Genomic DNA, 24,593 nt, shown 5'->3' with positions numbered 1-24,593 from the left:
CTAACAAACCCCTAAGGAGTTGTTGGTCCTCCAAAACAACCATTAATCTCAAATTCATAACTTAAATTCTAACCAAGTCAGTACTCACCACACACTGGGGAGCCCCCTCTACCAGAGTCAGGGAGCAGCGTTGGACTTTTGGTACAGAGGCACTGGTAATCGATTACAACCTGTCTGTAATCGATTACACGGGCACATAAATCATAAAGTCTCTCTTCTTCACACAAGCACTTGGATGAAATACCCTAACAAACCCCTAAGCAGTTGTTGGTCCTCAAAAACAACCATTAATCTCAAATTCATAACTTAAATTTTAACAAAATCAATACACACAACACACTAGGGAGCTCCCTCTACCAGAGCCAGGGAGCAGCGTTGGACTTTTGGTACACAGGCACTGGTAATCGATTACAACCTGTCTGTAATCGATTACACGGCCACATAAATCACAAAGTCCTTCTTCCTCCAACTCTTCAATGGCGGACCGTCACACACGAGACCAAAGCAACACTTGGATGGTGGAATGACAGGTTTTGGAGAACGAAAAACTAGTGAGAGAGTTTCGAAGGTTCGAAGTGAAAACAATTTCACTTTCTGAAAGGCGCCAATCCATTTTCAGCATTTTTGTTTCCAAATATGCCCTCCATAACAAAATTAAACTATTTAAAAAATTCATTAAAAACAACAAATGAGACACCAACACGTGTCGTTGGCAAATCGTTGTCAAATATATGTTGTTAAAGTAACATTTTCCTTTAAGAAATTCAATCAAATTCCAATATAACGAACATAATATAAGTTATTTAACGTATGTTATTTAATATAGATAATAAGATTTATAGAACTATTCGTCCTACCAAGTTGACGTCTTTTGATGTTGACGGTGCAAATGATTGACTCCTATTGGACTGTCACACCTTCAATGTTTCTTTCTTCATTACTATGCCACTCACCCTTTGCCTATTTTTTTCCTCTTCAAATTTCTCTCTTTATTTTTCAATATTTTTAATACATGTTTATTGCTTTTAGAATATTAATAAGACGATGAATATCATTATCAAATGCTTAACAACATGAATCACAGATTATATAATTTGAAAATAAAAATAACTTTAAATTATATAATTCAAAAAAATTGTTATGTAAAAAATATCTTTCACGTAATCTAAAAGAAAAAAAAATCAGATTGTAAGTAATTTTATTTTTAAAGTATACAATTGAGGAATATTTTTAAGAATAAAGGAGAACTTCATATTTATGGAATAAAAAGTCTTCCTTTTTGTCATCTCTTCTGCCAACTTAGTGCGCTGTTTTTTCCATCTACATAAGCCCATAACCACCGCCATTTGTTTTCAACATTCATAGAACATTATTGTATATAATTTTACTATTCTGATTAATTCTACTCTAACTGTTAAAATGAGTCACTGCAGATTGAATCAATTTGTTCACAACGAGTTGAAATTAGGATGAGCTTAGAAAAATTATATTACTTTTATGAGTTATTAATCCGACTCATTCGGATAGAATTCGTAGTAGACCGATTGACTCATTAATCCATTTATATAATTTAATTTTAATTTTAAAAAAGTTTTATTATTATTTTTTGATTGAAAAAATTATTTAATTTTTTATTTTCAAAACTAATTAAATATCCGAAGTTGGAATGAAATTTATTTAGATTTAAATTATAAAAAGTTTAAACTTTTTATTTAAAAAAATTATAATTAAGTAACTCAACTTATTTATTCACTAACTCGTGATAGGTCCGTCGGATTTCAATTTTTCTGACTCGATAATAAATAAGTCAGATTAAATTGGTTCTAATCAATCTGTGATAGATCGAGATCGGATCGATGATCGTTTTAACAGCATTAAATTTTTTGTTTTCTTAAACAAAATCAAAGTTCATAAATAAAAAAAGTTGATTAAAAACAGTTGAAATTTTAACGGAAATTAATCATTAATACAGTCAATAAATTATGCATTTAAAGTTAACAAATGTCGTAATTTTTTTATAATGTGCGACACTTATTTATTAATTTACCATGTTATTATGTTGTCGCTGCAAATACATTTTCTTAATTTCATATTATATATATATATATATATATATATATATATATAATATAATTTATTTTATGATTATGAAAAACACGAAAAAAATTAAAAAAACAACTTTATTATATCATTTTCAATAATTGTGAAGAAAACGAATGCTGTTATTTTTTATTCATTAAACTCGAAAGTGTCTTTATTTCTGTGATTTTGTTAATTATTACGTTGAAAAAAAAAAACAAAGGGTTTTGCTATGCAAAACAACACCATTTCCCTATAAAAAAAAGCTTAAATTCACTAAGCTTATTCATACAAACATTTAATTTTAATTCAAAGAAATTCATTTCAATAGTTCATTTGGTTAGAAGAAGACATCGTATTGGTTTATAACGTTATAAACTAAGTTATACAAATATAAATTGACAAAAAATTCCGTAACTTATTTTGTTAAATTAATAATGTCTATTATTTATTGTGTAATATTCAATTAACAATTTAATTTTACGATTTTAAATTTTGGATGCAAAGTAATGAATGGTGTCTTTTTTTGTTTTTTGTTTTTTGTTTTTCTCCCAAGTTCATGTTCATATTCAAATGCATTGTTGCTTTTATTTTGTTTCTAGTAAGGATGTTTCAAAATCTTTATTTTTCTCAAATCTATATAGATGAAACAGTGAATCTACTAAAAAATTGCATTCTTTTATAATATTTCTATTTTTTCTCGGAAAGAAAATAAAATTTGTACTTCTTAATACTAGTAATAAAAAAGAAAAAAAAATGCCATTTAGATAAAAAGAATCTAGACAATATACTACTTTATAAAGTCAAAAGTTAAAGCAAAGATTTTGTAAAATTTAAAACCAAAATAAACAAAAAACTTATAATGCGATGAAGATTTATTCTGCTAAAGTGTTATTACAGAATAAATGTAAAAAATAAATAATGTGTTTTCATTGTGGAAGTTCATTGATATCAAAATTATTACACGTACTAGTACTGTAAAAACAATTCGTAAAAATAAAACCATTTTATTAAAACTTTTAATAAAAATTTATAAAAACACTCAAATTTATTTATATTTGTCGTTTAACTTATCATTTAAAAAAATATTCTTTTATTTATTATATGTACATTTTGTTTAGTTCTTTCTTACAGCTTTAGATGAAATGAACTTAAAAAAGATTAAAATGGCATATCTAAAGACCAATAAATAAAGTTTGCATATTTATATAAAAGTTAAATGAATAATTAAAGATTAAATTTATTTGTAATTAATGTTTAAAAATGCGAGTTAAAAATCTTACAAATAAAGATATTGGTGAGATGCAAAAAGGAAAATAGGAGGGCAAAAGTGTCATTTTCGTAGCATGAGAAGTTCATCCCGTACAAATTCTATGTATAGTGGCCCAGTGGGTGAGGAGTTGCAGAAAATCTTAATTCCTTAAAAGGCAACTATTTTTTTTTTCTCTTAATTTTTTTTTTCAAAAAAATTAATACCCTCTCTCTCATCCCTCTGCAGTTTCATTCAATTCCGCCTTCAATCAAAAACCCCTCTCTGCTTTCGCTCTCTTATCTCTCTCTTCCATTTCCTTCCTTCAATCTTACCACTATCTCTTTCACTTCTTTCTCTCTCTGGCTTCGATTTTGATTTTGGGTTTTTTTCTTCCCCTTTTCCTTTGGGTCGATGGTGTTGGGCGTGTGACGGTAATTGGCGGGAAGTAACCGTCAATTCCGATAGGCCATAGGTGGAAAGTTTGAAACTTGAGGCGTTTGAAGGAAAGGGGTTATCGTTTTTGTCTTCGATGGCGAACCCATCTGGGAACCATCAAGAACACACGCACGTGTCGTCTTCTGCTCCGGAGACTTCAGGTGCGGCTCTCGCCATGAAGCACAACCCTGGCATCTCCCTCGATTGGACCGCCGAAGAACAAGCCATTCTAGAAGATGGACTCTCCAAGTGAGTATTTTTTTTTTCTTTTTTGTGTTTGGTCCTTTGGGGTTGTGTTGTGTTTGATTTTAGTGTTTTTTTTTGGGTGGAGTTTGGGGATTTTTTTGGTTTTTTACATGTGCAATTGCTAAATCTTATCTCTGGTTTCATGTGATTGGAAGTGGCTTTCTATGCCCAGCTGTGCTTTCTAGGCTATCTCAAGTTCATAAACAAGTCGAACTCATTTTCCTTTTATAAAACGAATTGAATGAGCTAATTTCTTCCTTAGTTTAAACATTAGTCGAGTTTAATATTTTGGCCTCAACTCTACTATGTTCTGCTTTGTAAATTTTAACTAATGAAGATTTCATTTTTTTATTATTCAGTCAAATTCATAAAAGTAAGTACTGAATCAAAAATATTATTTGCTATTATAATTGCTGCTACTACTACTGCTATTATTATTAATTATAATTAAAAAATTATGACAAGCTAACGAGTCTAATGTGAACTGAAAAGCTAAAGCTTGTTTGCAACGAGCCAAAGTGCAAGCTGTCTCATGAATTCAGTAGACTGATTTCCAATTCGACTCATGGATGACCCTTTCCAGCTAAGTTCTCAGTTTGGGTATAAGAGTAACCAATTTGGGATTTGGGTGGGTGTTCAGAGCTTTATTCATAAAATGTTTATATTGTATTTTTAATGTCATCATCTTGTAAATGCCTGCGTACTTTTCATTTACACAAAGAGTCACTAGAAAGTAGGACAATCCAAAACTGAATTGGGTCATCTGTATCAGCGGAGATATCTTCTATAAGTCGATCATTGACTCGTGGTTGTGATGGCTATTTGAAATCATTACAACATAGGAAACTGACCTTTTGAAATTAATGTTATTTTCAAAATCTTTATCAGTAGTGATATTAAATTTATTGCTTATATAAAAAAGCTTGATTTTCTATGTACTTAGATTGCACGGTAAATTCTTTTTTGTTGTCGTACTATTTGATTCCTGCATTTGGATGAGAAATTGTGTATTTATGAAGTTCTATATGGGTAGTTTTAGTTATTAAATTAATGAAGATTCCAAATATCTCCTCTTAGGTATGCCTCAGAATCCAACATAGTGCGCTATGCGAAGATTGCTCTACAGTTACAGCATAAAACAGTTCGTGATGTAGCACTGCGGGTCAGGTGGATGAATGTAAGTTAAATACTTGTTGGTTGCTGTCTTAAGTTGTTTATGACATTCTGAAAAACTATCCCTCCTAAGTTGATAAGGGTGCTGATACATCAGGTATAAGCATATATCTATATGTATGTACATCAATTTCTTATCAGTTTGGATCATATATCTACAAAGTCGGAGGCTATCACCTTTTCATGATTCTTTTTTAGAAGATTGCCATAAAAGTGTTCAAGGGTCTAATGAGGGTAGCTCATGCTTGTTCAAATTTGTTGTTTGATGGACACGTCAAAATCTATTCTTAGATATGTTGTTGCATGATAGATATCAACTGCATATGGGAACTATACATTTATAAATTTGATCGGGTTTTGGCCTGTTATGCTCTCCCTTGTCAGTTTTTCATGACCTGTTCTTCAGCTTAGATGAAAGATTCTTAATTAGATTTATTGAATTACGTAAGATACCTGGTCAAATTCTTTGGACTAACCATATTGTGCTTTGTAAAAGAAAAAAGTCAGTGATGACTGGATCCACCATTAGTATGGTTGAGATGCCTTTTTCTGATAAGTTCTTAAAGACTGATTGCTCCCCACCCTTTATAAAATGCAAAAAGAAATAAAGAAGCTTACTGTTATTTTTGGGATTGCTTTATACTTAGTGTCTGTGATCACTTTTTATAATGACTTTTTATTTTTCATTTTCATGCAGAAGAAAGAAAATAGCAAGAGAAGGAAGGATGATCATAATTTAACTCGGAAAAGTAAAGATAAAAAGGTACTGCTTTCATTAATTGGATACTCTTATAATTATTGTATTAATCTTTAGATTGTATTGTGTTCCACTCTTATGCATGCCTATAGAGATGCCTTTTTAAATGTCTTCCTCTAATATATGAATATTGGTTGTGTTTAAACCTATCTATGTGGGTGAATATATCCAATACTTGGTGCCTTTTGCTTGCTCATGCTGGGACCCTGGGACTCCTAATTTCAAGTTTCAAAATATTCATATTTAAATAAGAAATTTGTCTTTATTTTCTATGGTAAATTCTCTTGATAGTGTTGAAATTGGTTCATCCTTTTGTTATGTGAATCAAGAGCTGACGTCTGGGCACGTGCTTCTGTAGATTGCTCATGAATGTTGAGAAGACTGTAGATTGCTTTTGAAATTTGTAAAGCTTGTAAACTTATCTAGAAGCTCCTTTTCAAAGAAAGCTAAAGAAAACAAAAAGAAGCTTTGCTGCATGTCATGGCACCTAAGTGATATATTCCACTTCTTTTTACAAAGCATTGGTAGCTTCTATGAAAATAATATCCCCTATTTTCCAAATCTGAATATCCAAAAGTATTTAAGCAGTAGGTATTTTGCACCTTCTATTGCCGAATTTCTAGATGTTTCATTTCCAAGGAGAAAATGTTGCATGAATGTTTCATATGGAATTTGAGTCTGCTTTCAGTGTGTTCCTTTTGAATGCGTGATGATTACTCCACCAATTACATGATGATGGTTATTATTATTGTTTTAGTTTTGGGATAGACTGTTTATTGTATGTGTTAAATTTTCTAACCAGGAATTATGTTGAATGGGATTTTGTCCCCTCATTTTTTTTACTCTTCAAATTAGGCGATGATTTAGCATCACCGATGTTTGAAATACTAGGAAAGTGGAACCAAAGAAGAGTAAAAAGGAAGAAAGCTAACTAAGTGTTTTTGGATTTGAGAAATACTGGAAACACTAGGCTCTTTCTTTATTGTTATATTGATGTTCAATCGGACTTTAGATGCTTAGCGAGTTATATTTGGTTTTCCAGGAAAGGGTTTCTGATCCTGCAGTAAAGTCATCTAACTTTGCTGCTCGGTCCAATGTCTCTCCTTATGCTCCACCGATGATTACAATGGACAACGATGATGGCATCTCTTATACAGGTTTAGTAACTTGCCTAATACCTTGTGAATTTTTTCAATAATTTGGATGTGATTTGCACCATGCAAAGATGACAATGCAGGCTTCTGTGTCTCATTGTCTCACAGGCACTTCTTTCGCCTTTGAAAAATTTAGTGTACTCGCTTTATTTTTTTAAACGTTTAAACTTCTGTTTTTGAATTTGGAGTTTCTTTTTTTCAGCAATTGGTGGTCCCACCGGTGAGCTATTAGAGCAAAATGCACAGGCCTTGAATCAAATCTCCACAAATCTTTCTGCTTTCCAGGTGAGTTGACAACAATTTTAATTGACTTTCCCTATTTTGTGGACGAGACCACTTGACCATACATTGAATTTCTGAGTCAGACTTCTTATGAATGCTTTTGTATTCGCTGTGTGGCTGTGGGTGTTAAGCATTTTATTTTTTCCCAGTTCTCTTTTGACATATTTTCTCTGCACACCCATCTTTTAAATTCATTGCAATTTGGTCTTTCAATTCATTTTTGTGTTTTCTTGTCTTCGTCAAGAATTCTCAGATCTAGGATGTTGTCAGAGGCACTGGAAGCCATATTTGAGGTTTTGGTTTAACTAGTAATGCGAGAACCCTGTGCTCAAGTTTCTTTAATTATAACTTGAAGGGCAATAAAAACAAAGGGAAAATAGATATGAACAATTATATTCTTTAGCTATTTTTCGAATTTTATAACAATCAGTATATATTTTCTTCAAGTGTTTATCACACAAATGGATAACTGAAGCAAACATTAATAGACCTGCCTTAATTCTGGAGGCAATATCACAGAATTATGTTAAAATTCCAAATACAGAGAATGAAGTATTAATATCTTATATTAGCAGAGAGTGATAACAACATTTCTATGCTTTATGTAAGGGCAGTTTGCGTAAATGCAAGTAATTGTACCCTGAGTATGTTTGTTTGAATATACTTGCCGAAAATTTCCCATGTGTTTTTGTTTTGTTTAATATCTTGTGTTAATTTAATCAACAATCTGGCATGATTGTATGTGTTTTTTTAAATCTATTTTTTTGGATCTGTAAATGGTATTCTAGTTTATTGTTGTTGGTAATCGGTTCCATTCTGAGGGGTATTATTAAAGCTAACCTGTTGGTGATTTTTGTTTCCAGGTTCAGGAGAACATCAATCTTTTCTGCCAAACTAGAGACAACATCCTTAAAATTGTGAACGAGTGAGTTGTATTTTATTTTATTTTAGTAGAAAGAATTTGTAATGGAAGGTTGGCATTTTAATGAGAAAGGAAGTTAAAAGCAAAGTATTTATTTGTGTTTTCAGGTTAAATGATTCACCAGAGGTGATGAAGCAAATGCCACCTCTTCCTGTGAAGGTGAATGAAGAGCTAGCGAATTCCATACTTCCAAGAACAGCTCTCCCTCCACAATCATCATAAACATTCATTGCATATTTCTACCTGCACTTGGTCAGGACAATAACTTCCAAACGCCAATCAACTTCACCCAATATTTACTTTTGGAAAAAAAAGAAAAAAGCAAGAATGAATAATTGTTGATAATCAATCATCAAGTTGAATTAATTTCAAAATAATTTTTATTTTATTTTATTTTATTTTTCTCATGTTGCTTTCCCTGCTTTTTGTTTCCCTTGTTGGCCTAACTTAGTTGTACTATAGGAATTATTATTTAGTATTCTTGGTATTAATTGAGTTAAATTTAGGCAATTAGGTCAATAAGTTATGGTATAATTTTATTTCTGTGGGTACATTTCATTATGCATATATTTCATTATAATTCATGTTATAATGATCTTATGAGAGTCGTTTATGAAATTAATAAATATAGAATCCTTTGTACTATTAAATGGTAAATATTTTTTACCAGGGGTCTGAAATGCAACTGTCGTTTTCTATTGTTATAATTAATACATGGGGACATGCCAGAAACTTGAATTCTGCAGTCAAATGCGTATTGTCAGGTACTTTCTGGCATCTTCCTCGCTTCACTCTCTTTTTAAATATGCTTAAGGGGATTTCTTCCTGCCACCCCCTCGTTTCCCTCTGCACCTCCACCACATCTTGCTTTCATTGTTTTATATATTTGCTTCTTGCACCCCCATCCCTGCTTGTCAATACCGTCGGGTTCGGATTTTATCTTACTATTTCCATATAATCCAACTACACGATGGAAGTAAGCCTGCCAAGTCCAAATCATACACATTTTTATTTAGTCACATTTATTCAACTATTTTATACTATATTAGAAACATTTTGTAAATTAAGCCAGATTAAGAAAATTATAAATTAAACGAAATTATATTATTTTTTTATCTGTTTGACAATAAATTTAAATTTAGTATGCTTTGTAAAATAATAGTTATATTTATAAAAAATAAAATATATATAATTTTTTAAGCATGTTAATGTATTGTCTACTAAATTTGTTTATTGAAATTCAAATTTAATAATATGATTAAAATTTAAAAAATATATGCAATATTTTTATTATTCTTTTAATTTTTAAAAATAGGACAAAATAAGCTGTTAGTTTAATACAGAATCAGATCAGATTAAAAAATTATAGATTGTTAAGAAAGTGTTTTTAATTTTTATTATATAAAACTTCTAACAGTTGACAAGAAAAATATACTTGTGTTATTAATATTTTTACAAAGTTGTTGGCTTAAAAATATACTTGGGATTTTAATATTTTTACAAAGTTGAGATTTTTGTATCTTTTCAATTATATTTATTTATATACTGAAAAATTATTTTATTATTACTTGAAATGGTTCCGTTCTGAATATGTCTCTGTTGGACATTGTTTTGGTGTTCTATTAGCAATTAATGTTGCCTAACGTGTCCAGCAGTTTCAAATGAATGTTATTGTAAATGCAAATTCCTCTCTCCCATACCTCCCAACAAAAACTCTTCAAATTCTTATTTTAATTTTATGTAAATACTTTTATATAAACCAAATAAATCTTAAAGTCCTACTTAACGTTATTATTTAAAAAATCTCCTTATAAACAAACCTACATACTATCTTCATATTATTATTTATTTTTTATTTAACGTTACATTTGCATAAGTGAATATAGTAACAGAAAACTATTATTCACCGTATTGAACTTATTTAATTGAGAAATATTTAAAGGAATATTTGTAATTGAATGTCTTTATCAAATTATATTTTTGGATTTTTTTTTTGTTATTTTCACATTATGTGTCAATATTTTGATTTTAAAATTTGTTTAGATATTATTTTTGGGATCAACATACATTTGAGATACTCTCTTATTCAAAATTTGGTAATTTGTTATGTTTTTATTTTTAAAAGAAGTTTTTGAAAGATAAAAAGTGTATTTAAACTGTCGTAACCTAATTCATCTTATATTTTGGTTTGTTTTGATATATTCAATAATTTTATATCACTTAAGAGTAATTATGACAATAAGATAGGTCACAAAGAGTTTTATTATCTCATACTCGTTAATAAGATAAAAATCATTCACATAACCATATTCAACATAGTATAAGATTTTTGTTTCATCTTTATTTTCATCAATTAATGAGTATAAATTGGTTGTGATGAAATTATAAATAAGATTGAATTCAAAAACATGAGAGGGAAGGAAGAACATGACAAGAGGAACAAAAAAGGAAAAAAAGTAAATTGTTAGATTTAAGTTTAATTGATGAACTTGTTGAGAGACAAATTTGTTAATAAAAAGAATTTTAAATTATCAACGAGTTTTATATACGTAATTATTGACAATTTTTACTGATAACAAAATCCATCAGTAATTGAAATTTGTATTATAAATAGATTTATTGTCAAAAATAAATTTGTTAATAATTAAAATTTTAAAATTCATTATTAAAATCCATCATGAATTTAAATTTATCAATAAATTTATTTCTGTGGATAAATTTTGATTGATAGTTTCAAGAATTTTTTATAATGAATTTTTATATTATTTAATAAATAAACGAATTATGCCATTAAACTTGGGAGTCAAATTCTGTGCATATAAAAAATAATAAAACAATAAGTAAAATCTATTACATTCACTAAAATTGAAAATATATAATCTGATAAACATAAAAGAAAAAGTGTAATCAAGATGGTGGAAAAAGAAAAAATACATTTTTGTACGATAGTATATCTTTGACGGCTAGACATATCATCTTAATGGCCGGTAATGGTCTAGCTTACCAATTAACTAATTATCAAACTGGTCCAATTTTATTAGGTTCCAGGCCCATAATAAATGAATAATATCATAGTATCAAATAATATCCCAACAGAAATATATCAAGTAAGTTTGTTTATATTTTATTTTGTCTATATTTTATTAATCTCATATCAATCCAAAGCCTATAAATAAAGAACCAAGGACTCCAAGTACCTTCATATTCTTTTACACTCATACATTCACACTGACTTTTCATGTAGTCTCCTCCTTGAGTTTTATCGCCTTCAGAGGTACCCATCTCGGGTGGAGATTGGAATTTGACGGACGAAGTGAGGAAAGGACGACAAAGGTATTTGAAGATCCAGTGCCAGAAGGAAGCAAAGTCACGTCATCAAGGTTTCGATCCCAAAATTATCACCAAAACACCTTTGTATATACTTTTTGAATATAAAGTAAACCAAATAATTATATATATATATATATATATATATATATATATATATATATATATAAGTTTAGTAATTTAAGATGAGAATAAAATATATATTAATGAGGCTACGAGGACCAAATAAGATAAATATGTAAATGTTCATCTTTATATTATCTATTCTTATAACTGTATTCCGTTAAAGCATAATATTTACGTTCACGTTTCATAATAAAACAGACCATTATAACAATAAAAAAAAGGGTAAATATAATTTTATAAAAAACTGAGAGTTATTGTTGCAATATATTATAAATTTAAAACTGAACACAATTTCTCAATTTGCAAAAGTCCATAAAAAATTAAAACCTTGAATTTGATTTCCATTCTAGAAACGGAATTAAAACATTATTTTTCTCATCTGTTTCGTTATCGTCCAGAATCAATCCGACAAAACAAAACAAAAAGGTTAATAGTAAGTTTCTTAGTGTTTAAGAATGGAACTAGAAATAGCAGAACAGAGAGATGTGGATATAAAGCAGAAGCCGTGGAAATCACTTTGATTCATTCTTTGTTTAAAATTTATATCTTTCATAGTTGCATAAACCATCTTCCACTTTGCCACACCTCAAATATAAAAACAAAGAACAAACACAATAAGGGTCCAAACCAAACACAGCCTCCACAATTGCAGTAATAATTTTAAATAAATAAATAAATACTAATATTAATAATCGATCACATTCACACAACACACCTTGAGTTGAAGTGTTGAGGTTGTCCATCTTAGATTCTTTCACTTTCCCTAGATTTCGGTCCGGTTTACCAATCAAAAGTACTGTCCACGTCAGCATTGGTGTCTGTTTCATAACTTTTTATTTTTTATTTTTTTGTTGAATGAATAGTCATAGTTTATATTCAGAAAACCTTTATATAGAGAAATTATAATAAGTTTTTTTGTTGCCTTTTTTGACCCTTTGATCATGGAGGGTGCGAAAACAGTCCCTTTATTAGGGAGGTTTTTTCTTCAATACAAATAAATGCAGCCCTTTCAGTTTGAATTTTTCTCCATGGCTTTTAATTCTTGACTTTTAAAACACTAGTTTTAATTTCAATACTTTTTAAACCTTGACCCTTTTACAAGGCAAAAATATTTTTATTTTGGGTGATAATTTTTTAAAAGGGTAAATAATAGTCTCCAACAAATATTAATATTTTTTAATTTTAGTATAATATAAGAAAAAAATATTACAATATTAGTATAATAATTTTAAATTTGTTTGAACTGTGTTAATAATTAATGTAAATAACTGCGTTTCATCTTTAATACTTGTCACACGTATTTATTAAATGAAGAATTAAATTTAACATAAAAGTAACTTTGAGAGCTCTAATTGAATACTATTAAACTTAATGTGTGCGTGTCATCAATTTTTTTTTAATTATTTTAAATATTAGTAATTTTTAAATAAAACTAACCAAATTAAATAATTTTTTTAATAAGATTGTAATTTTTATTTTATTAAAATTACACATTTTGTATTGTATATGTTAGTAACCGAACGGTCGAAGAGTGAAGACCATTCGGTCCAACTGATGGATTAGAAGTCGGTTAGAGTAAACAATTTTGTTGATGATGTTAGCAAGATAATAACAGTATTTATATTGATAGCAAAATGAGGAAATAGTTTTGAGTAACAGATCGAAAAGAAGGTAAGTCGGTTTTATTGGATCTGTGGTAAGTTTAAGGTCCATTAGATAGCCTATAAATAAAGGGCTAAACCGCAAAGGTAAGAAAGTTTTGTAGAATTCTGAATATACAATATCCATCAAATATCATCATTATTCTCACGCCTGTCACTGACTTGAGCTTTGGCAAAGGCAGAAAGGTTATTCTTTCCCAATGGTGATCACGAGAAACACGGAAGAGCAACAAAGCACCAAAGAGCTGATCAAAGATATGCAGGCACAAATGCAAGCACAATTGTTGGAGATGCAGCGAAAGCACAAGGAGGAGATAGCGGCATTGAGGGCAGAACGCGCTCATTTGGCATCGACAACCCAACGGAATCACAACCGTGAGAATGACCATGAGGCAAGCCGCAATCAACAACCATCCCACCACACCAACCCGAACGACCGAGTAAAAAGGGAAGCAAATAGCATGATAACACCTACCATTCTACTTCCTTTCACGACGGCCATTATGCAAACTCCTTTACCGGAGAAAGCTCCTCCTGTGTTAGAAAAATATGATGGCTCAACTGATCCAGATGATCATCTCAGGATATTCGTTAACACAATGGCATTCTACACGGACAGCGACCCTGTTATGTGTAGAGCTTTCTCATTATCTCTCAAGGGAGAAGCATTAGCATGGTACAACACCCTTCCCCCAAATACAGTGGATTGCTTTGCTACTGTGGAAGCTCTTTTTAGAAATCAATATGCATTCAACCGGGTACAAGAGTTAATGCCGATAGATTTGATAAACACTAAACAGGAGAAGGAAGAAACCTTGAAGGCCTTTATGAAAAGATATATTAAGACCTCACGACGAGTTAAGGGTATCAATCATAATTTTATCATCAACAATTTGCATTCATGCCTAAAAGCAGGATTTGTTGCTGAAAATTTATATGCAAAACCGCCTAAAACTATGGACGAACTCCAAAAAAGAATTGCTAAGTTTATTCGTATGGAAGATATGAGAAACTCAATAAAAAGACAACAACAAGAAGCTTCTGCAAGTGGAAACAAGAAGAAAGGAAAGAGATAGAGATCGATCGATTGACAATGAAAACATGGTCAATATTTATTATAATTTATTTCATTAAATTAAAAATAAAGTATATCAATATTTATCATACTAAATTAATTATTTATCTTAGACACATACTATTAATTTTAAGAATCCTATATAACAATTGTATTTGATTCTAGAGATTTGTCTTTACTTCCCGGATCCTAACGCAAGTTTGGTATATTACATACGGTTTTGGTTAATAAAAAATAAAAAATAATTAAAGACTTTAATTAGTTTTATCATGGATGTAAATTTTTATATACGGTTAATAAATTAAAATCACGTTTACTTTATCTTTTAAAATAATTGCCAAAATAATAAATTTACCTTATAAGGTGGTTTACGATAAGATGATACTCTAAATATAGTCGTTATTTAAAGATTTTCACACTAACATGCTATATAATTTAACTCTCACTATCAGAAATATTTACTTATCTTCTGGTATTTTCAATGAAAAGTTAAATCGTTAATTTTTTAACTTTATCCTTAAACTAATCTTTAACATCCGAAGTGGTATAATTATTCAACTTAGTGATTAAAATAAAGTAATCTCTAATTAATAAACTTAATTTGTAAAAAAAAATACTTACACATAAATTTTTTACATTCAATGCTATTCTTTCTTATTTTTTTACTTTATTTTTTCTTAAAAATACACAAAAGTTCATTTTTCTTATAATTATTTTAATTATATATGAAATAAATATAAAAGTGTGTGATTCTATTATTATTCTTGAAAAAATTTCACATGTTAAAAAAAAAAATTTTTTTTGATACACTTAATTTTTTTAAGTTCATTTGATATTATTCTTCTTTATTTTTTATTTTTATTTTTTTAAAAAATTATAATATAATTATTTATCTTATATTTTGTGTTAAATAAATATAAAAATATATCAGGATATATTGATAAAAAAAACAGTGAAAAAGAAGAAGCAAAGCGTGTGTGCAACGGTGATATCAGGTGGCATGGTACCTTGACTAGAAACTCCTGGCTTTTCCATTTTTGACTTTATGTGGGAAAACAAATAGAAAACAAGGTTTGGGTTGAAAAGCATTTTTTCAGCTTCGTAGTTTAGACAAACTACAGTATCATTTGGTAATACCATGTCACATATTTTCAAAGCTTAATTTGAAGTAGTTGTCTGTCAGGTCAGAGGTGGATTAGGTACAAAATTTTGACGCTAAAACTTGTCACTTTCTTCAACTGTAGGGAAGTGTTTGACACGATTTTCTTCACCCTTCTGAATTCACTAACCCATTTTTAATAATAATTACAGATAAAAGTTCTCTGATCCTATCAGTTCTTGTTTTACTTTATTCTTTGATTTTTTTATTCAGGAAATTGCTTATTAGGTAATTACTTTTATACATCATCAATGAAGGTACCACAAAAAAGTTAACGTGTAAGCTGAAAACTTTAAAGGGGTGAAAAGAATGATCCATTTGATCCATAAACAATTTGGCTAAAGAAACCAACCCTTCCACGCTCTTATTTTGTTTTTTTCTGTGTTGAGTATTAGTTAAAGAGAGACATCAAAGATCTCATAGTGTTTCTGTTGAGGTCGGATTTGGCTTGTTGCTCCTTTGAATACCATTTGACTATTCTGAATTCTTTTCATACTTTTATATATATATATATATATATATATATATATATATATATATATATATATATATATATATATATATATATATATATATATATATNTATATATATATATATATATATATATATATATATATATATATATATATATATATATATATATATATATATATATATATATGTATATATACACAATAACTTCTCTGCACCCAAATGTGGCTATTCGAGCAGAAGCTGTTTGTGTTAGAGAAGATTGAGAAGGAAGATTATATGCACTTTTCATGTGCGATGTGCAGTTCTGCCAATAAAAGGATTAGGCAGTGAAACTTCTTGCAGGGTCTTGGAGAGAACTTGCAGCATCTTTCGTAGCTCAGATTATCGTGTAAGTTATTTGGAAATGATCACATGCTCTTCTACAGTCAAAATGTTCTTTCCTTGTACCCAACTCATTCTGTGTCAAAGGAAAACTTTAAAAGGTTCTTAGCAATTACACCACAGAAAACTGCTACAAGTTCACTGCACGTGAAGGAGATTGCTTCTTCTGTGTATCTAACATGCATATACATATATTACATCATGAACCGTTTTTAGAAACTACTTTCCTCTGCCTTGGTTGATTCCGTATGTTTTATTTCTTGTTCAGTTACAGAACAAAATGCACAGAGTGAATTTAAGGAGAATATGTGAACATTTCTTGGTTCTTGATTTGGCAGGTTAAAGATGGTCAAAGTTAGCAGCACCAACACGCTGGTATCTGTTATAGTTGTTGTAGCCTTGATTTTCCCAGAAGTAGCATCACAAGCCCTCTCACCAAGTGATTCTGTTGCAGGTAACATTTGGTTTCATCATAATATTGTTTCAGATTTTTTCAAATTGCCATGCACTTAGGGGTATTCGAGCATATATTGATTTGAAAAGGATTAGGGGTGTATGAACTTGTTGATGTTAATCATATGACTGAAAAATCAGTTCCTTGTCAAATCTCATGAATTGCCCAATTGGGTAAGAATTAAATGACGTACACGACTGATTAACGTAAGGTGGAAAGCAACAACCGTGAATTGAGGGCATACATTTTAGGGAAAAATCAGATGGAAATCAGTCTGTGATACGTACGAATATGATATTCATTGACGTTTTGCTCCATTTATTATGTTGTCCTTCAAGCATTAAGAAGCTATTAACAACGTAATTTTAAATAATCTATTATCTAGTATAGAATAAACGTAAAGAATTTGATGGTCCAAAGTGAACGATTATGTTGATCTTGCAGAAAATGGTATTTAATTTTGTATAGACCAAATTAAGTGACTGATAGATATAAGTTACAGATTCCACTTGTTTCATTTTTTCTGCTATTAGCTGTGTGTCAGTGACAATTATTATGTTTACGCTTGATGCAGATAATGTGTCAGATACCATTAGACAATCGGATAATACCATTAGAGTGGACCCTTTAGATCATTTCGAAAAATACAGAGGAGGGTTTAACATCACCAACAAGCACTATTGGAGTGTAAATCTCTCACCCTTTTTTCATGAATGTGATTTGTAGCATCAAAGATGTTGTTAACATGTCCTTAACAATTTTGCAGTCGGTGATCTTCACTGGAGTATATGGATATGCAATTGGGGTGCTCTGCCTTTTGTGTGGAATTGTGTATGGAAGCTTTTTGGCAATGACATTGGTTTGCCAAAGAAATGACAGAAGGGTTAAGAAGGTCCTTCCTTGTAATTACAAGAGCTGTGGTCTTTCAATTCCTTTGGCTATATTACTCACTACTTTTGCTATGTAAGTGATTCATCCCTATCTCTCTAGCCTAAGTAACAATGTTATTTCTGAATAAGAGCTTTTATGTTTCCTTTTCTTCCAAACCTCAAAGGGTATAAACCAGTCAAAATAACAGTCGTGAAAGGCTTATTTTAAAGGTTTTAAATAGCTACCAATGCAGAAAATGTTGGAGCAGTTGCTGCCGTGAAGACTCCAAAAACTTTGAAATTGAACTTTTTTAAAACTTTCGGCAAGAACTATATAGTCTTCCAAATTGAAACGGAATTGTCTCTAGCTTCAATTTTTTACACACTAGTTTGTTATCTAAAACCACAGCTTGAACACAATGGACATAGATTCAAAGAAAGGCATGTACTTTGTTAATTAGTACCATAATTTTAGTTTTGAAAGGAATAATGAAAATAACCTCTGCAATAACTTGATTACTCATTGGAGATTGGTCCATCACAAACTCGTGGCTTTTCCACAAGTGATGTATGTATGCACGGATTTTGTTTTTTCAGAGTTGCAACTGGGCTAGTTCTTGCTGGGAGTGCAAGATTCCATTCTGAAGCTAAGACTGCTGTTAATATTATAATCAAGACAGCGAATGAGGCATCAGAAACGATTCAAAACACAACAGGAGCTTTAAAAGGCATGGAAAGTAACTTTATGGAAGCCAATGTCACTGCTGAGACATCCGTAAATCTTGACTCCACTACTGAGAAACTTGATGATGCATCTGCAAACATTGAAAAGCAAGCCAGAAAGAATAGGCGCCTTATTAACAAGGGCTTGAAACTAGTGTAAGATTCCCCTCTATCTCTCCTATTCCAATGATATGTAAAATGAATAACTCATTTCGTGGCAATAATGGAAATCTTTTGATTGCAGTTTTGTAACTACCACAGTGATTATAAGCATGAACTTGGTTGCTGTAATAGCTCTATCAGGTATTTTCAGTTGTTCTATGTGCTTAACATTAATGACATTAAAATCTGTACATCTTATTCTGATTTTCTACAGATTATACATGATTCTCATAAAATGTTGGAAATTTTTGTGAACAGTTTCTGGAGTACTGAGGTTACGGCGGGCACTATACATGTAAGCAAGCTAAACTGCATCAGCTTGAAGTTATAGAAGAAAGTGTATTCAAGTTTACATGTATTTGTGTTGCAGATCTAAGATTTTGTTTTATTGTTTTCCTCTTCTTTTTTCACAGGCTTGTCATATTATGCTGGTTGTTGACAGTGGTATGCTGGCTACTCTTTGGGGTTTTTTTCTTCTTAGAAAAGTAAATCTAAGTCCTTTCTGAATTACATAGTTTCAACAGCTTAAATCTTTTTACAGAAATAAATATGTTTATAATGTGGAAGTTTGAGTTAAATATTAAGATTTCTTCTTTGCTACAGATTTTCCGGTGATGCATGCACAGCTCTTGACAACTTTCAAGAAAATCCCTATAACAACAGCCTAAGCTCACTCCTCCCCTGTGATGAATTGCTCTCGGCAAAATCAGTTCTATCTGATGTTAGTGCGGGGATCTACGACCTTGTTAACAAGGTAACTTTTGCAAAATCACAATTCACAAACATCACCTCTTCTACACAATGATTGCACACCAATCAACAGAATAGTAGCATAAACTGAACCTTCTAATCTTATAAATAAGAGTAAACTTCAACTTGTTCCCCCAAATGACACAACCAATCAATTTGGTGAAAATCAAATCTAGTTCTTAACATTAACGATTCTTGGTCTATTATTTAAACAATGTTGGTGTTCAATCCAACGTAGCCAGCTGATGAAGGAAGAGTAATGTTCTGGTTTTGGTCATTGCCAGGTGAATGCAAACATATCAGCCATGCAGGCATCATCAGATGTGAATCTTGTTCATGTTTGCAACCCTTTCTCAGCTCCACCAAAGTACTTATACCAGCCAGAGAACTGCCCTGCTAACACTATAAGAATAGGAGACATTCCAAAGGTAATATTTTCTTCATGAGTTCTATTTCTGCCCTTTAATTACCAGACCAGGATATACTAACACCACCATGTCCCTGTGAAGGCATTGAAACCATTTACTTGTCCGAATGCCATTGATGGAAGCTGTGACAATTTGTATTATATAACCGGCAGCCAATACACGAGAGTTGAGGCTTATACAAATTCAATTCAGGACGTGCTGAATGTGTATCCTAGTGTGGAACACTTGTTGGAATGCCAGCTAGTAAAAGAAGCATTCTCCCAAGTCCTTGTCAATCACTGCAAGCCTTTGAAGAAATATGCTGAGATGGTATGGCTAGGAATGCTGTTTCTTGCAGTGATCATGGTGTTGCTGATTGTGCTCTGGACTGTAAAAACTCGTCATGAGCATCGTTATAATCTTTCAGATGGTTCTGTGGAGCCTCATTTTGCACCAACCAAAGTCTTGGAATCAGGAACAGTTAAAGAGATTGAGATTTGACACCATCTGAATTGTTTTATTAAAGATTTGATCCAAAAGAAGTTAGGAACAGGTTAATGGAATGCAAATGCGCAAGCAGCTTCCGATAGAACATTTGTAGCGTGTACATGTACATAGCCAATACACACACAAGTCAAAAGATGAACCAAAGGTGTTGCAATTTGCCTTTTGGTGATATATTTTTCACACAACTTTTGTTTAAAAGAGAATGCACTTTGGGGAACAACCCCGAACCATACACTCTACCCATGTACAAAAATCATCCAACAATAGATGAATCAATATTTTTGTCCATTTGATTAGGTTTTCAGATCATATAAATATAAGTCTTGTGATGTAGTTAAGATGTTTGTAAAAATGACAGCAAATTTCAGAAACGATATTTTAATACACATAAAAAAATTTATATTTATTTCAAGGAATTTCTTTTTCTGACGGATTCAACTTTAGAAAAATATTAAAAAAAATAAGATAATCTAAGATCCAATTATTTGACTAATAATTTTGAGAAATTTATAACAATATACTTAACATACTTAAGTACTCACATATAATCAAATTAAAAAGGAGTCATTTTCATGGTTATAATGTCCGTTATTATAATTAGGTCTGCCTATTCCATCCTTGTATCAGTTTATAACGATCAAAATCATAATTCTATTAATGAAGCATTTTTTATTAAACAACAACTAGTACTATAAAAAAAACTGCCATAAACTGTATAATCTTGATCGATTTGAAAAATTATTTGATAGTTGAAATAACTGAATTATTGGTTGTTTGATCAAATAAGGAAACCTCAATTAAATTCATATATATATATATATATATATATATATATATATATATATATATATTATAATTATCAATAATAGAATAAAGATAAATACATGATTTGATATAAATGTAATTATAAAAAATTTACACAAGCATTGTTTTTCATTTTTTCAATTATTGAACTCATCAATAATTAGATTATTATAACATTTTATATAATATAATTACTAAAAAAGAAATACATGATAAACAAATTACGGGAAAAAAAATAGTTACACAAATAGATTTAATTTTATGTTCGTAAAAATAATTTTCCGGTAAAACATTTGAAATAAATAAAAATGTTTAATTCAGTTAAATTGTCAGAACTTGAAAAGTAGCACAAAACCTAACTATTTAAATTTTAATATTTCAAACTTTTTTTAAATATACCGAAAAAGAAAATCTTTCATAAACAATCAAAATTCATGTATAAGAAATGTTACAATATAAAACTAATATTTCAATATCAATATCTAATAGATTAAGAAATATTTTCTTCTTCTTGGTAAATAAAACATAACATATTAGAAACGAGTGGAAATAGTGGATTTGTATTTTACTTCCTTCTTTTCTTATAAAATGAAATGTAAAAATATAACAGGTGATAAATAAGAAATCAAAGATGAACTTGTCTTTTATTAATGAAAAGAAAATAAATGAACAAATGATAAAAGAAAATAAAGAAAATAAAGAAAATTATTTCAAAATATTTTCTAATTTTATATTTAGTGGACGACAATTAGATCATACTTTTATATTTTCTTCTTATACATCCTAATTTGTTTTGAAATATTCAATTTAGTTCTTGTTATTATATTGTTGGAAAATGTAGTTTTAACACTAGTTGTACAATTTGACTGTTCGTATTTTGGTTATTAAAAGAAGTTAATTTTTGTATTTGTGAATATAAAAAGAAATTAAAATTTAAACTGAAGAAAAATATATATTTATGAATTGTAAAATTAAGTAATATATTTTTGAAGTATACAACCTAACAGTGAAAAATTTTAAAATTTTTAGTTTAAAATATATTTTTGAATTACACAATTCAAAAATAAAATTAATTTTAGATTATATAATTCATAATACATTTTTAAATTTTACAATTAAAAAAGTATATTTTAACGGTACAATTCAACGTAAATATTACAAGACTTTTTAAGTTTTGTGAAATTGACATTCAAGAAAACTTTTGGATCATTCAATCTACTAGATTGAATCTAGAGTCTTTCTTATGAAATCACATGAAATGGTATTTTTGACATTTCTCAGGATATATTTACTTGTAGGAAGAACAAGGAGGTACAAAAAGTAATTGATTTACTGGACAAACAAAATTTGGGCCAGCATGTGGTTCTCTCTCCACCACCACACAACGACGGGTGTTATTCTCTGCACCTCCCCAAATGCTTCCTGCACCTCCCCAAACAATTTTTAATTACAAAATCGCCCTTTTTACACATGTTCCCTACACCTCTCCAACTATTTTTTAATTCCAAAAATATTATTTTTACTTTTATCATTTATCTTTTTTAACTTTTTCTTAAAATCCTAATATCTCTTAGTACCTCTGAAAAGTAAAATTGTTGTCAGTTTTTATGCAAGAAAACAAATGCTCCACAAGATTCTGACGTTGTGGACTTGGGTATAAGCTATGATGCAAGCGTTTTCCAAAATGCTTAACCCAATAATTCTAGGCTTAGAAAAGTATTGCTCCCACTATAGTTTGTATTACGATTAGCGTTTTACGTCTTATTAGTTGCAGACTTGCAAAACTTTTATGAAAAAAATATCGTGGCTCACTGAAAGAAGAGAGGTGAAATAAAAAATGGGACTAATAAAAGTAGTAAGCATGTTGCCTGATTTTGGTTTTAGACCTTCTTTATCCTTTTAATATTTTGCAGGAATGTCAAGGGAAAAATAGCTGCTCCATCAAAATCTTAAATACTATATACGGAAGTGACCCATGTCCGGATGTTGAGAAAACATCATCTGTAGAAGCAAGATGAACATCGTTATTAGCCTCTTAACGGATATTGACATCCGTTTACTCTTTAACGATATGAATATCCGTTGACGGATTTCAAAATTTGTTTAAGTGTTATTTTTAGAGACAAAAAGGGAACGGAGAGGTAAAGAAAGCTATGTGGAGAGGTGGAGGAAGAAACACCCCAACGACACACAATATTTCCTGCATCTATCTGTTCTTTTTTAACCTTCAAGGAATGTGAATATCTGTTTATTCTAATATGATGATTATTAAAATTATAAAAATTATTTTAGAGTTATTAAAATTAACTTTTTTTTATTTTAAAAGAGTATTTTAATATTTTATTAAAGTTAATTAAAATATCATAAAAATGAATTTAGGTAACTTCTTCTTTACTATATACCTAGCATGAAAATTTAAGATATTGAAGATTAAAGAATTGTTTACAATGTCAACATCGGTGACCCACATCGGTGACTAGCTGTGTGTTTACTTGAAGAGCCTCTGAATGCAGCTGGTTTCAAGACTCTGCGTCTTGCTGGGAAAATGAATGCTAAACAGAGAGCCAATGTTATTGATCAGTTTCAAGCCTGAGGAAGTGATAGTTGTCCAACTGTTCTGCTTGCAAGCCTGAGGGTTTCAAGTGCAGGTGTAAATCTGGCAGCTGCCTCTAGACTCTACTTTATGGAGCCATGGTAGAACCATGCAGTTGAAGAACAGGCAATGGACCGTGTCCACCGATTGGACAGAACCAACCCGTGAAGATTGTTCGATTCATTGCTCAAAACAACTTTGAGGAGAAAATATTGGTGTTGCAGGAAAGGAGGAAACGACTGTTGAAAGAACCATATGGGACGGAAAGCATTGACTATCGAGATATGAAATTCCTTCTAGATTCTTAGAGATGGTTATAAATCACTGAATTTGATTTTTTTGTCTGTTTTATTACCTCAAACTTTTGCTCTGCCCCAGAATTTTGTTTGACCTAAACAACGAAGGAGGGTGTCTGTCTACTTTTTTTGTGTACATAATTAAATCAAGTATAAAGCCACTGGACTTAACTTTTTTGAATGATTGTGAACAGCTAAAGTTTCTGTATGATTTTCTTTTTTTTTTTTTTTTGGTTTACGAGAGATTTCTGTTCATTGGATTTCACTCCATGCATGAGTTTATATGTTCAACAAACCTAAGAGAAAATAATGGTAACATCTCAGAACTAAGCATTGCAAAGGTCTTAGAGGAACTGAATGAGATAAGAAGAAAAAGGGATGAAACAGCAATGGAGATGGAGATAGTGGAAAGGTGTAGGATGTTTTTGAAATAAAAAAAAAATAACGAAGAGGTGAGGATATTTTTAAAATAAAATAAATAGTGAGAAGGGTTGGAGAAAGCACATGGGGTGGTGGGTGGTGGG

General features: G+C 30.2%; 3 protein-coding genes across 4 annotated transcripts; all 3 read left to right on the top strand.

Moving 5' to 3' along the window:
- Positions 1-3,492: 3,492 nt before the first annotated feature.
- Positions 3,493-8,707, top strand: LOC106778455. Its single transcript, XM_014666419.2, has 7 exons — positions 3,493-4,015; positions 5,090-5,189; positions 5,883-5,948; positions 6,985-7,099; positions 7,299-7,381; positions 8,242-8,303; positions 8,408-8,707. Exons 1-7 carry the CDS (start codon positions 3,861-3,863, stop codon positions 8,520-8,522), a joined length of 696 nt encoding a protein of 231 aa, XP_014521905.1. The 5' UTR covers positions 3,493-3,860; the 3' UTR covers positions 8,523-8,707.
- Positions 8,708-13,614: 4,907 nt separating this feature from the next.
- LOC106778447 lies at positions 13,615-14,490 on the top strand. The gene has a single exon (XM_014666407.1). It carries the CDS (start codon positions 13,615-13,617, stop codon positions 14,488-14,490), a length of 876 nt encoding a protein of 291 aa, XP_014521893.1.
- A 1,843-nt stretch (positions 14,491-16,333) lies between these two features.
- Positions 16,334-20,752, top strand: LOC106778462. Of its 2 annotated transcripts, none has more exons than XM_014666428.2 (11): positions 16,334-16,511; positions 16,843-16,958; positions 17,533-17,645; positions 17,725-17,921; positions 18,425-18,706; positions 18,795-18,853; positions 18,971-19,007; positions 19,126-19,197; positions 19,316-19,466; positions 19,747-19,890; positions 19,972-20,752. In XM_014666428.2, the coding sequence occupies exons 2-11, from the start codon at positions 16,850-16,852 to the stop codon at positions 20,368-20,370; spliced, it is 1,563 nt and encodes a 520-aa protein (XP_014521914.1). In that variant the 5' UTR covers positions 16,334-16,511; positions 16,843-16,849; the 3' UTR covers positions 20,371-20,752. The 2 variants fall into 2 exon arrangements, with proteins under 2 accessions (XP_014521914.1, XP_014521912.1); XM_014666426.2 differs by lacking the exon at positions 16,334-16,511 and adding an exon at positions 16,604-16,750.
- The last annotated feature ends 3,841 nt before the right edge of the window (positions 20,753-24,593 follow it).

This window comes from Vigna radiata, unplaced genomic scaffold (genome assembly GCF_000741045.1).
Source record: "Vigna radiata var. radiata cultivar VC1973A unplaced genomic scaffold, Vradiata_ver6 scaffold_332, whole genome shotgun sequence".
Taxonomy (NCBI): Eukaryota; Viridiplantae; Streptophyta; class Magnoliopsida; order Fabales; family Fabaceae; genus Vigna; species Vigna radiata.
Note: the sequence above shows the minus strand (reverse complement) of the source record. Positions and strands in the feature narration are given on the sequence as shown.

Bases quoted from the DNA above. Each gene is read 5' to 3' on its own strand.
- LOC106778455 (XM_014666419.2), top strand. From the start codon at position 3,861: ATGGCGAACCCATCTGGGAACCATCAAGAACACACGCACGTGTCGTCT. The intron at 5,949-6,984 runs GTACTGCTTTCA...TTGGTTTTCCAG, and splicing joins GGAAAAGTAAAGATAAAAAG to GAAAGGGTTTCTGATCCTGC. The intron at 7,382-8,241 runs GTGAGTTGACAA...TTTTGTTTCCAG, and splicing joins CAAATCTTTCTGCTTTCCAG to GTTCAGGAGAACATCAATCT.
- LOC106778447 (XM_014666407.1), top strand. From the start codon at position 13,615: ATGGTGATCACGAGAAACACGGAAGAGCAACAAAGCACCAAAGAGCTG.
- LOC106778462 (XM_014666428.2), top strand. From the start codon at position 16,850: ATGGTCAAAGTTAGCAGCACCAACACGCTGGTATCTGTTATAGTTGTT. The intron at 19,467-19,746 runs GTAACTTTTGCA...GGTCATTGCCAG, and splicing joins TCTACGACCTTGTTAACAAG to GTGAATGCAAACATATCAGC. The intron at 19,891-19,971 runs GTAATATTTTCT...GTCCCTGTGAAG, and splicing joins GAATAGGAGACATTCCAAAG to GCATTGAAACCATTTACTTG.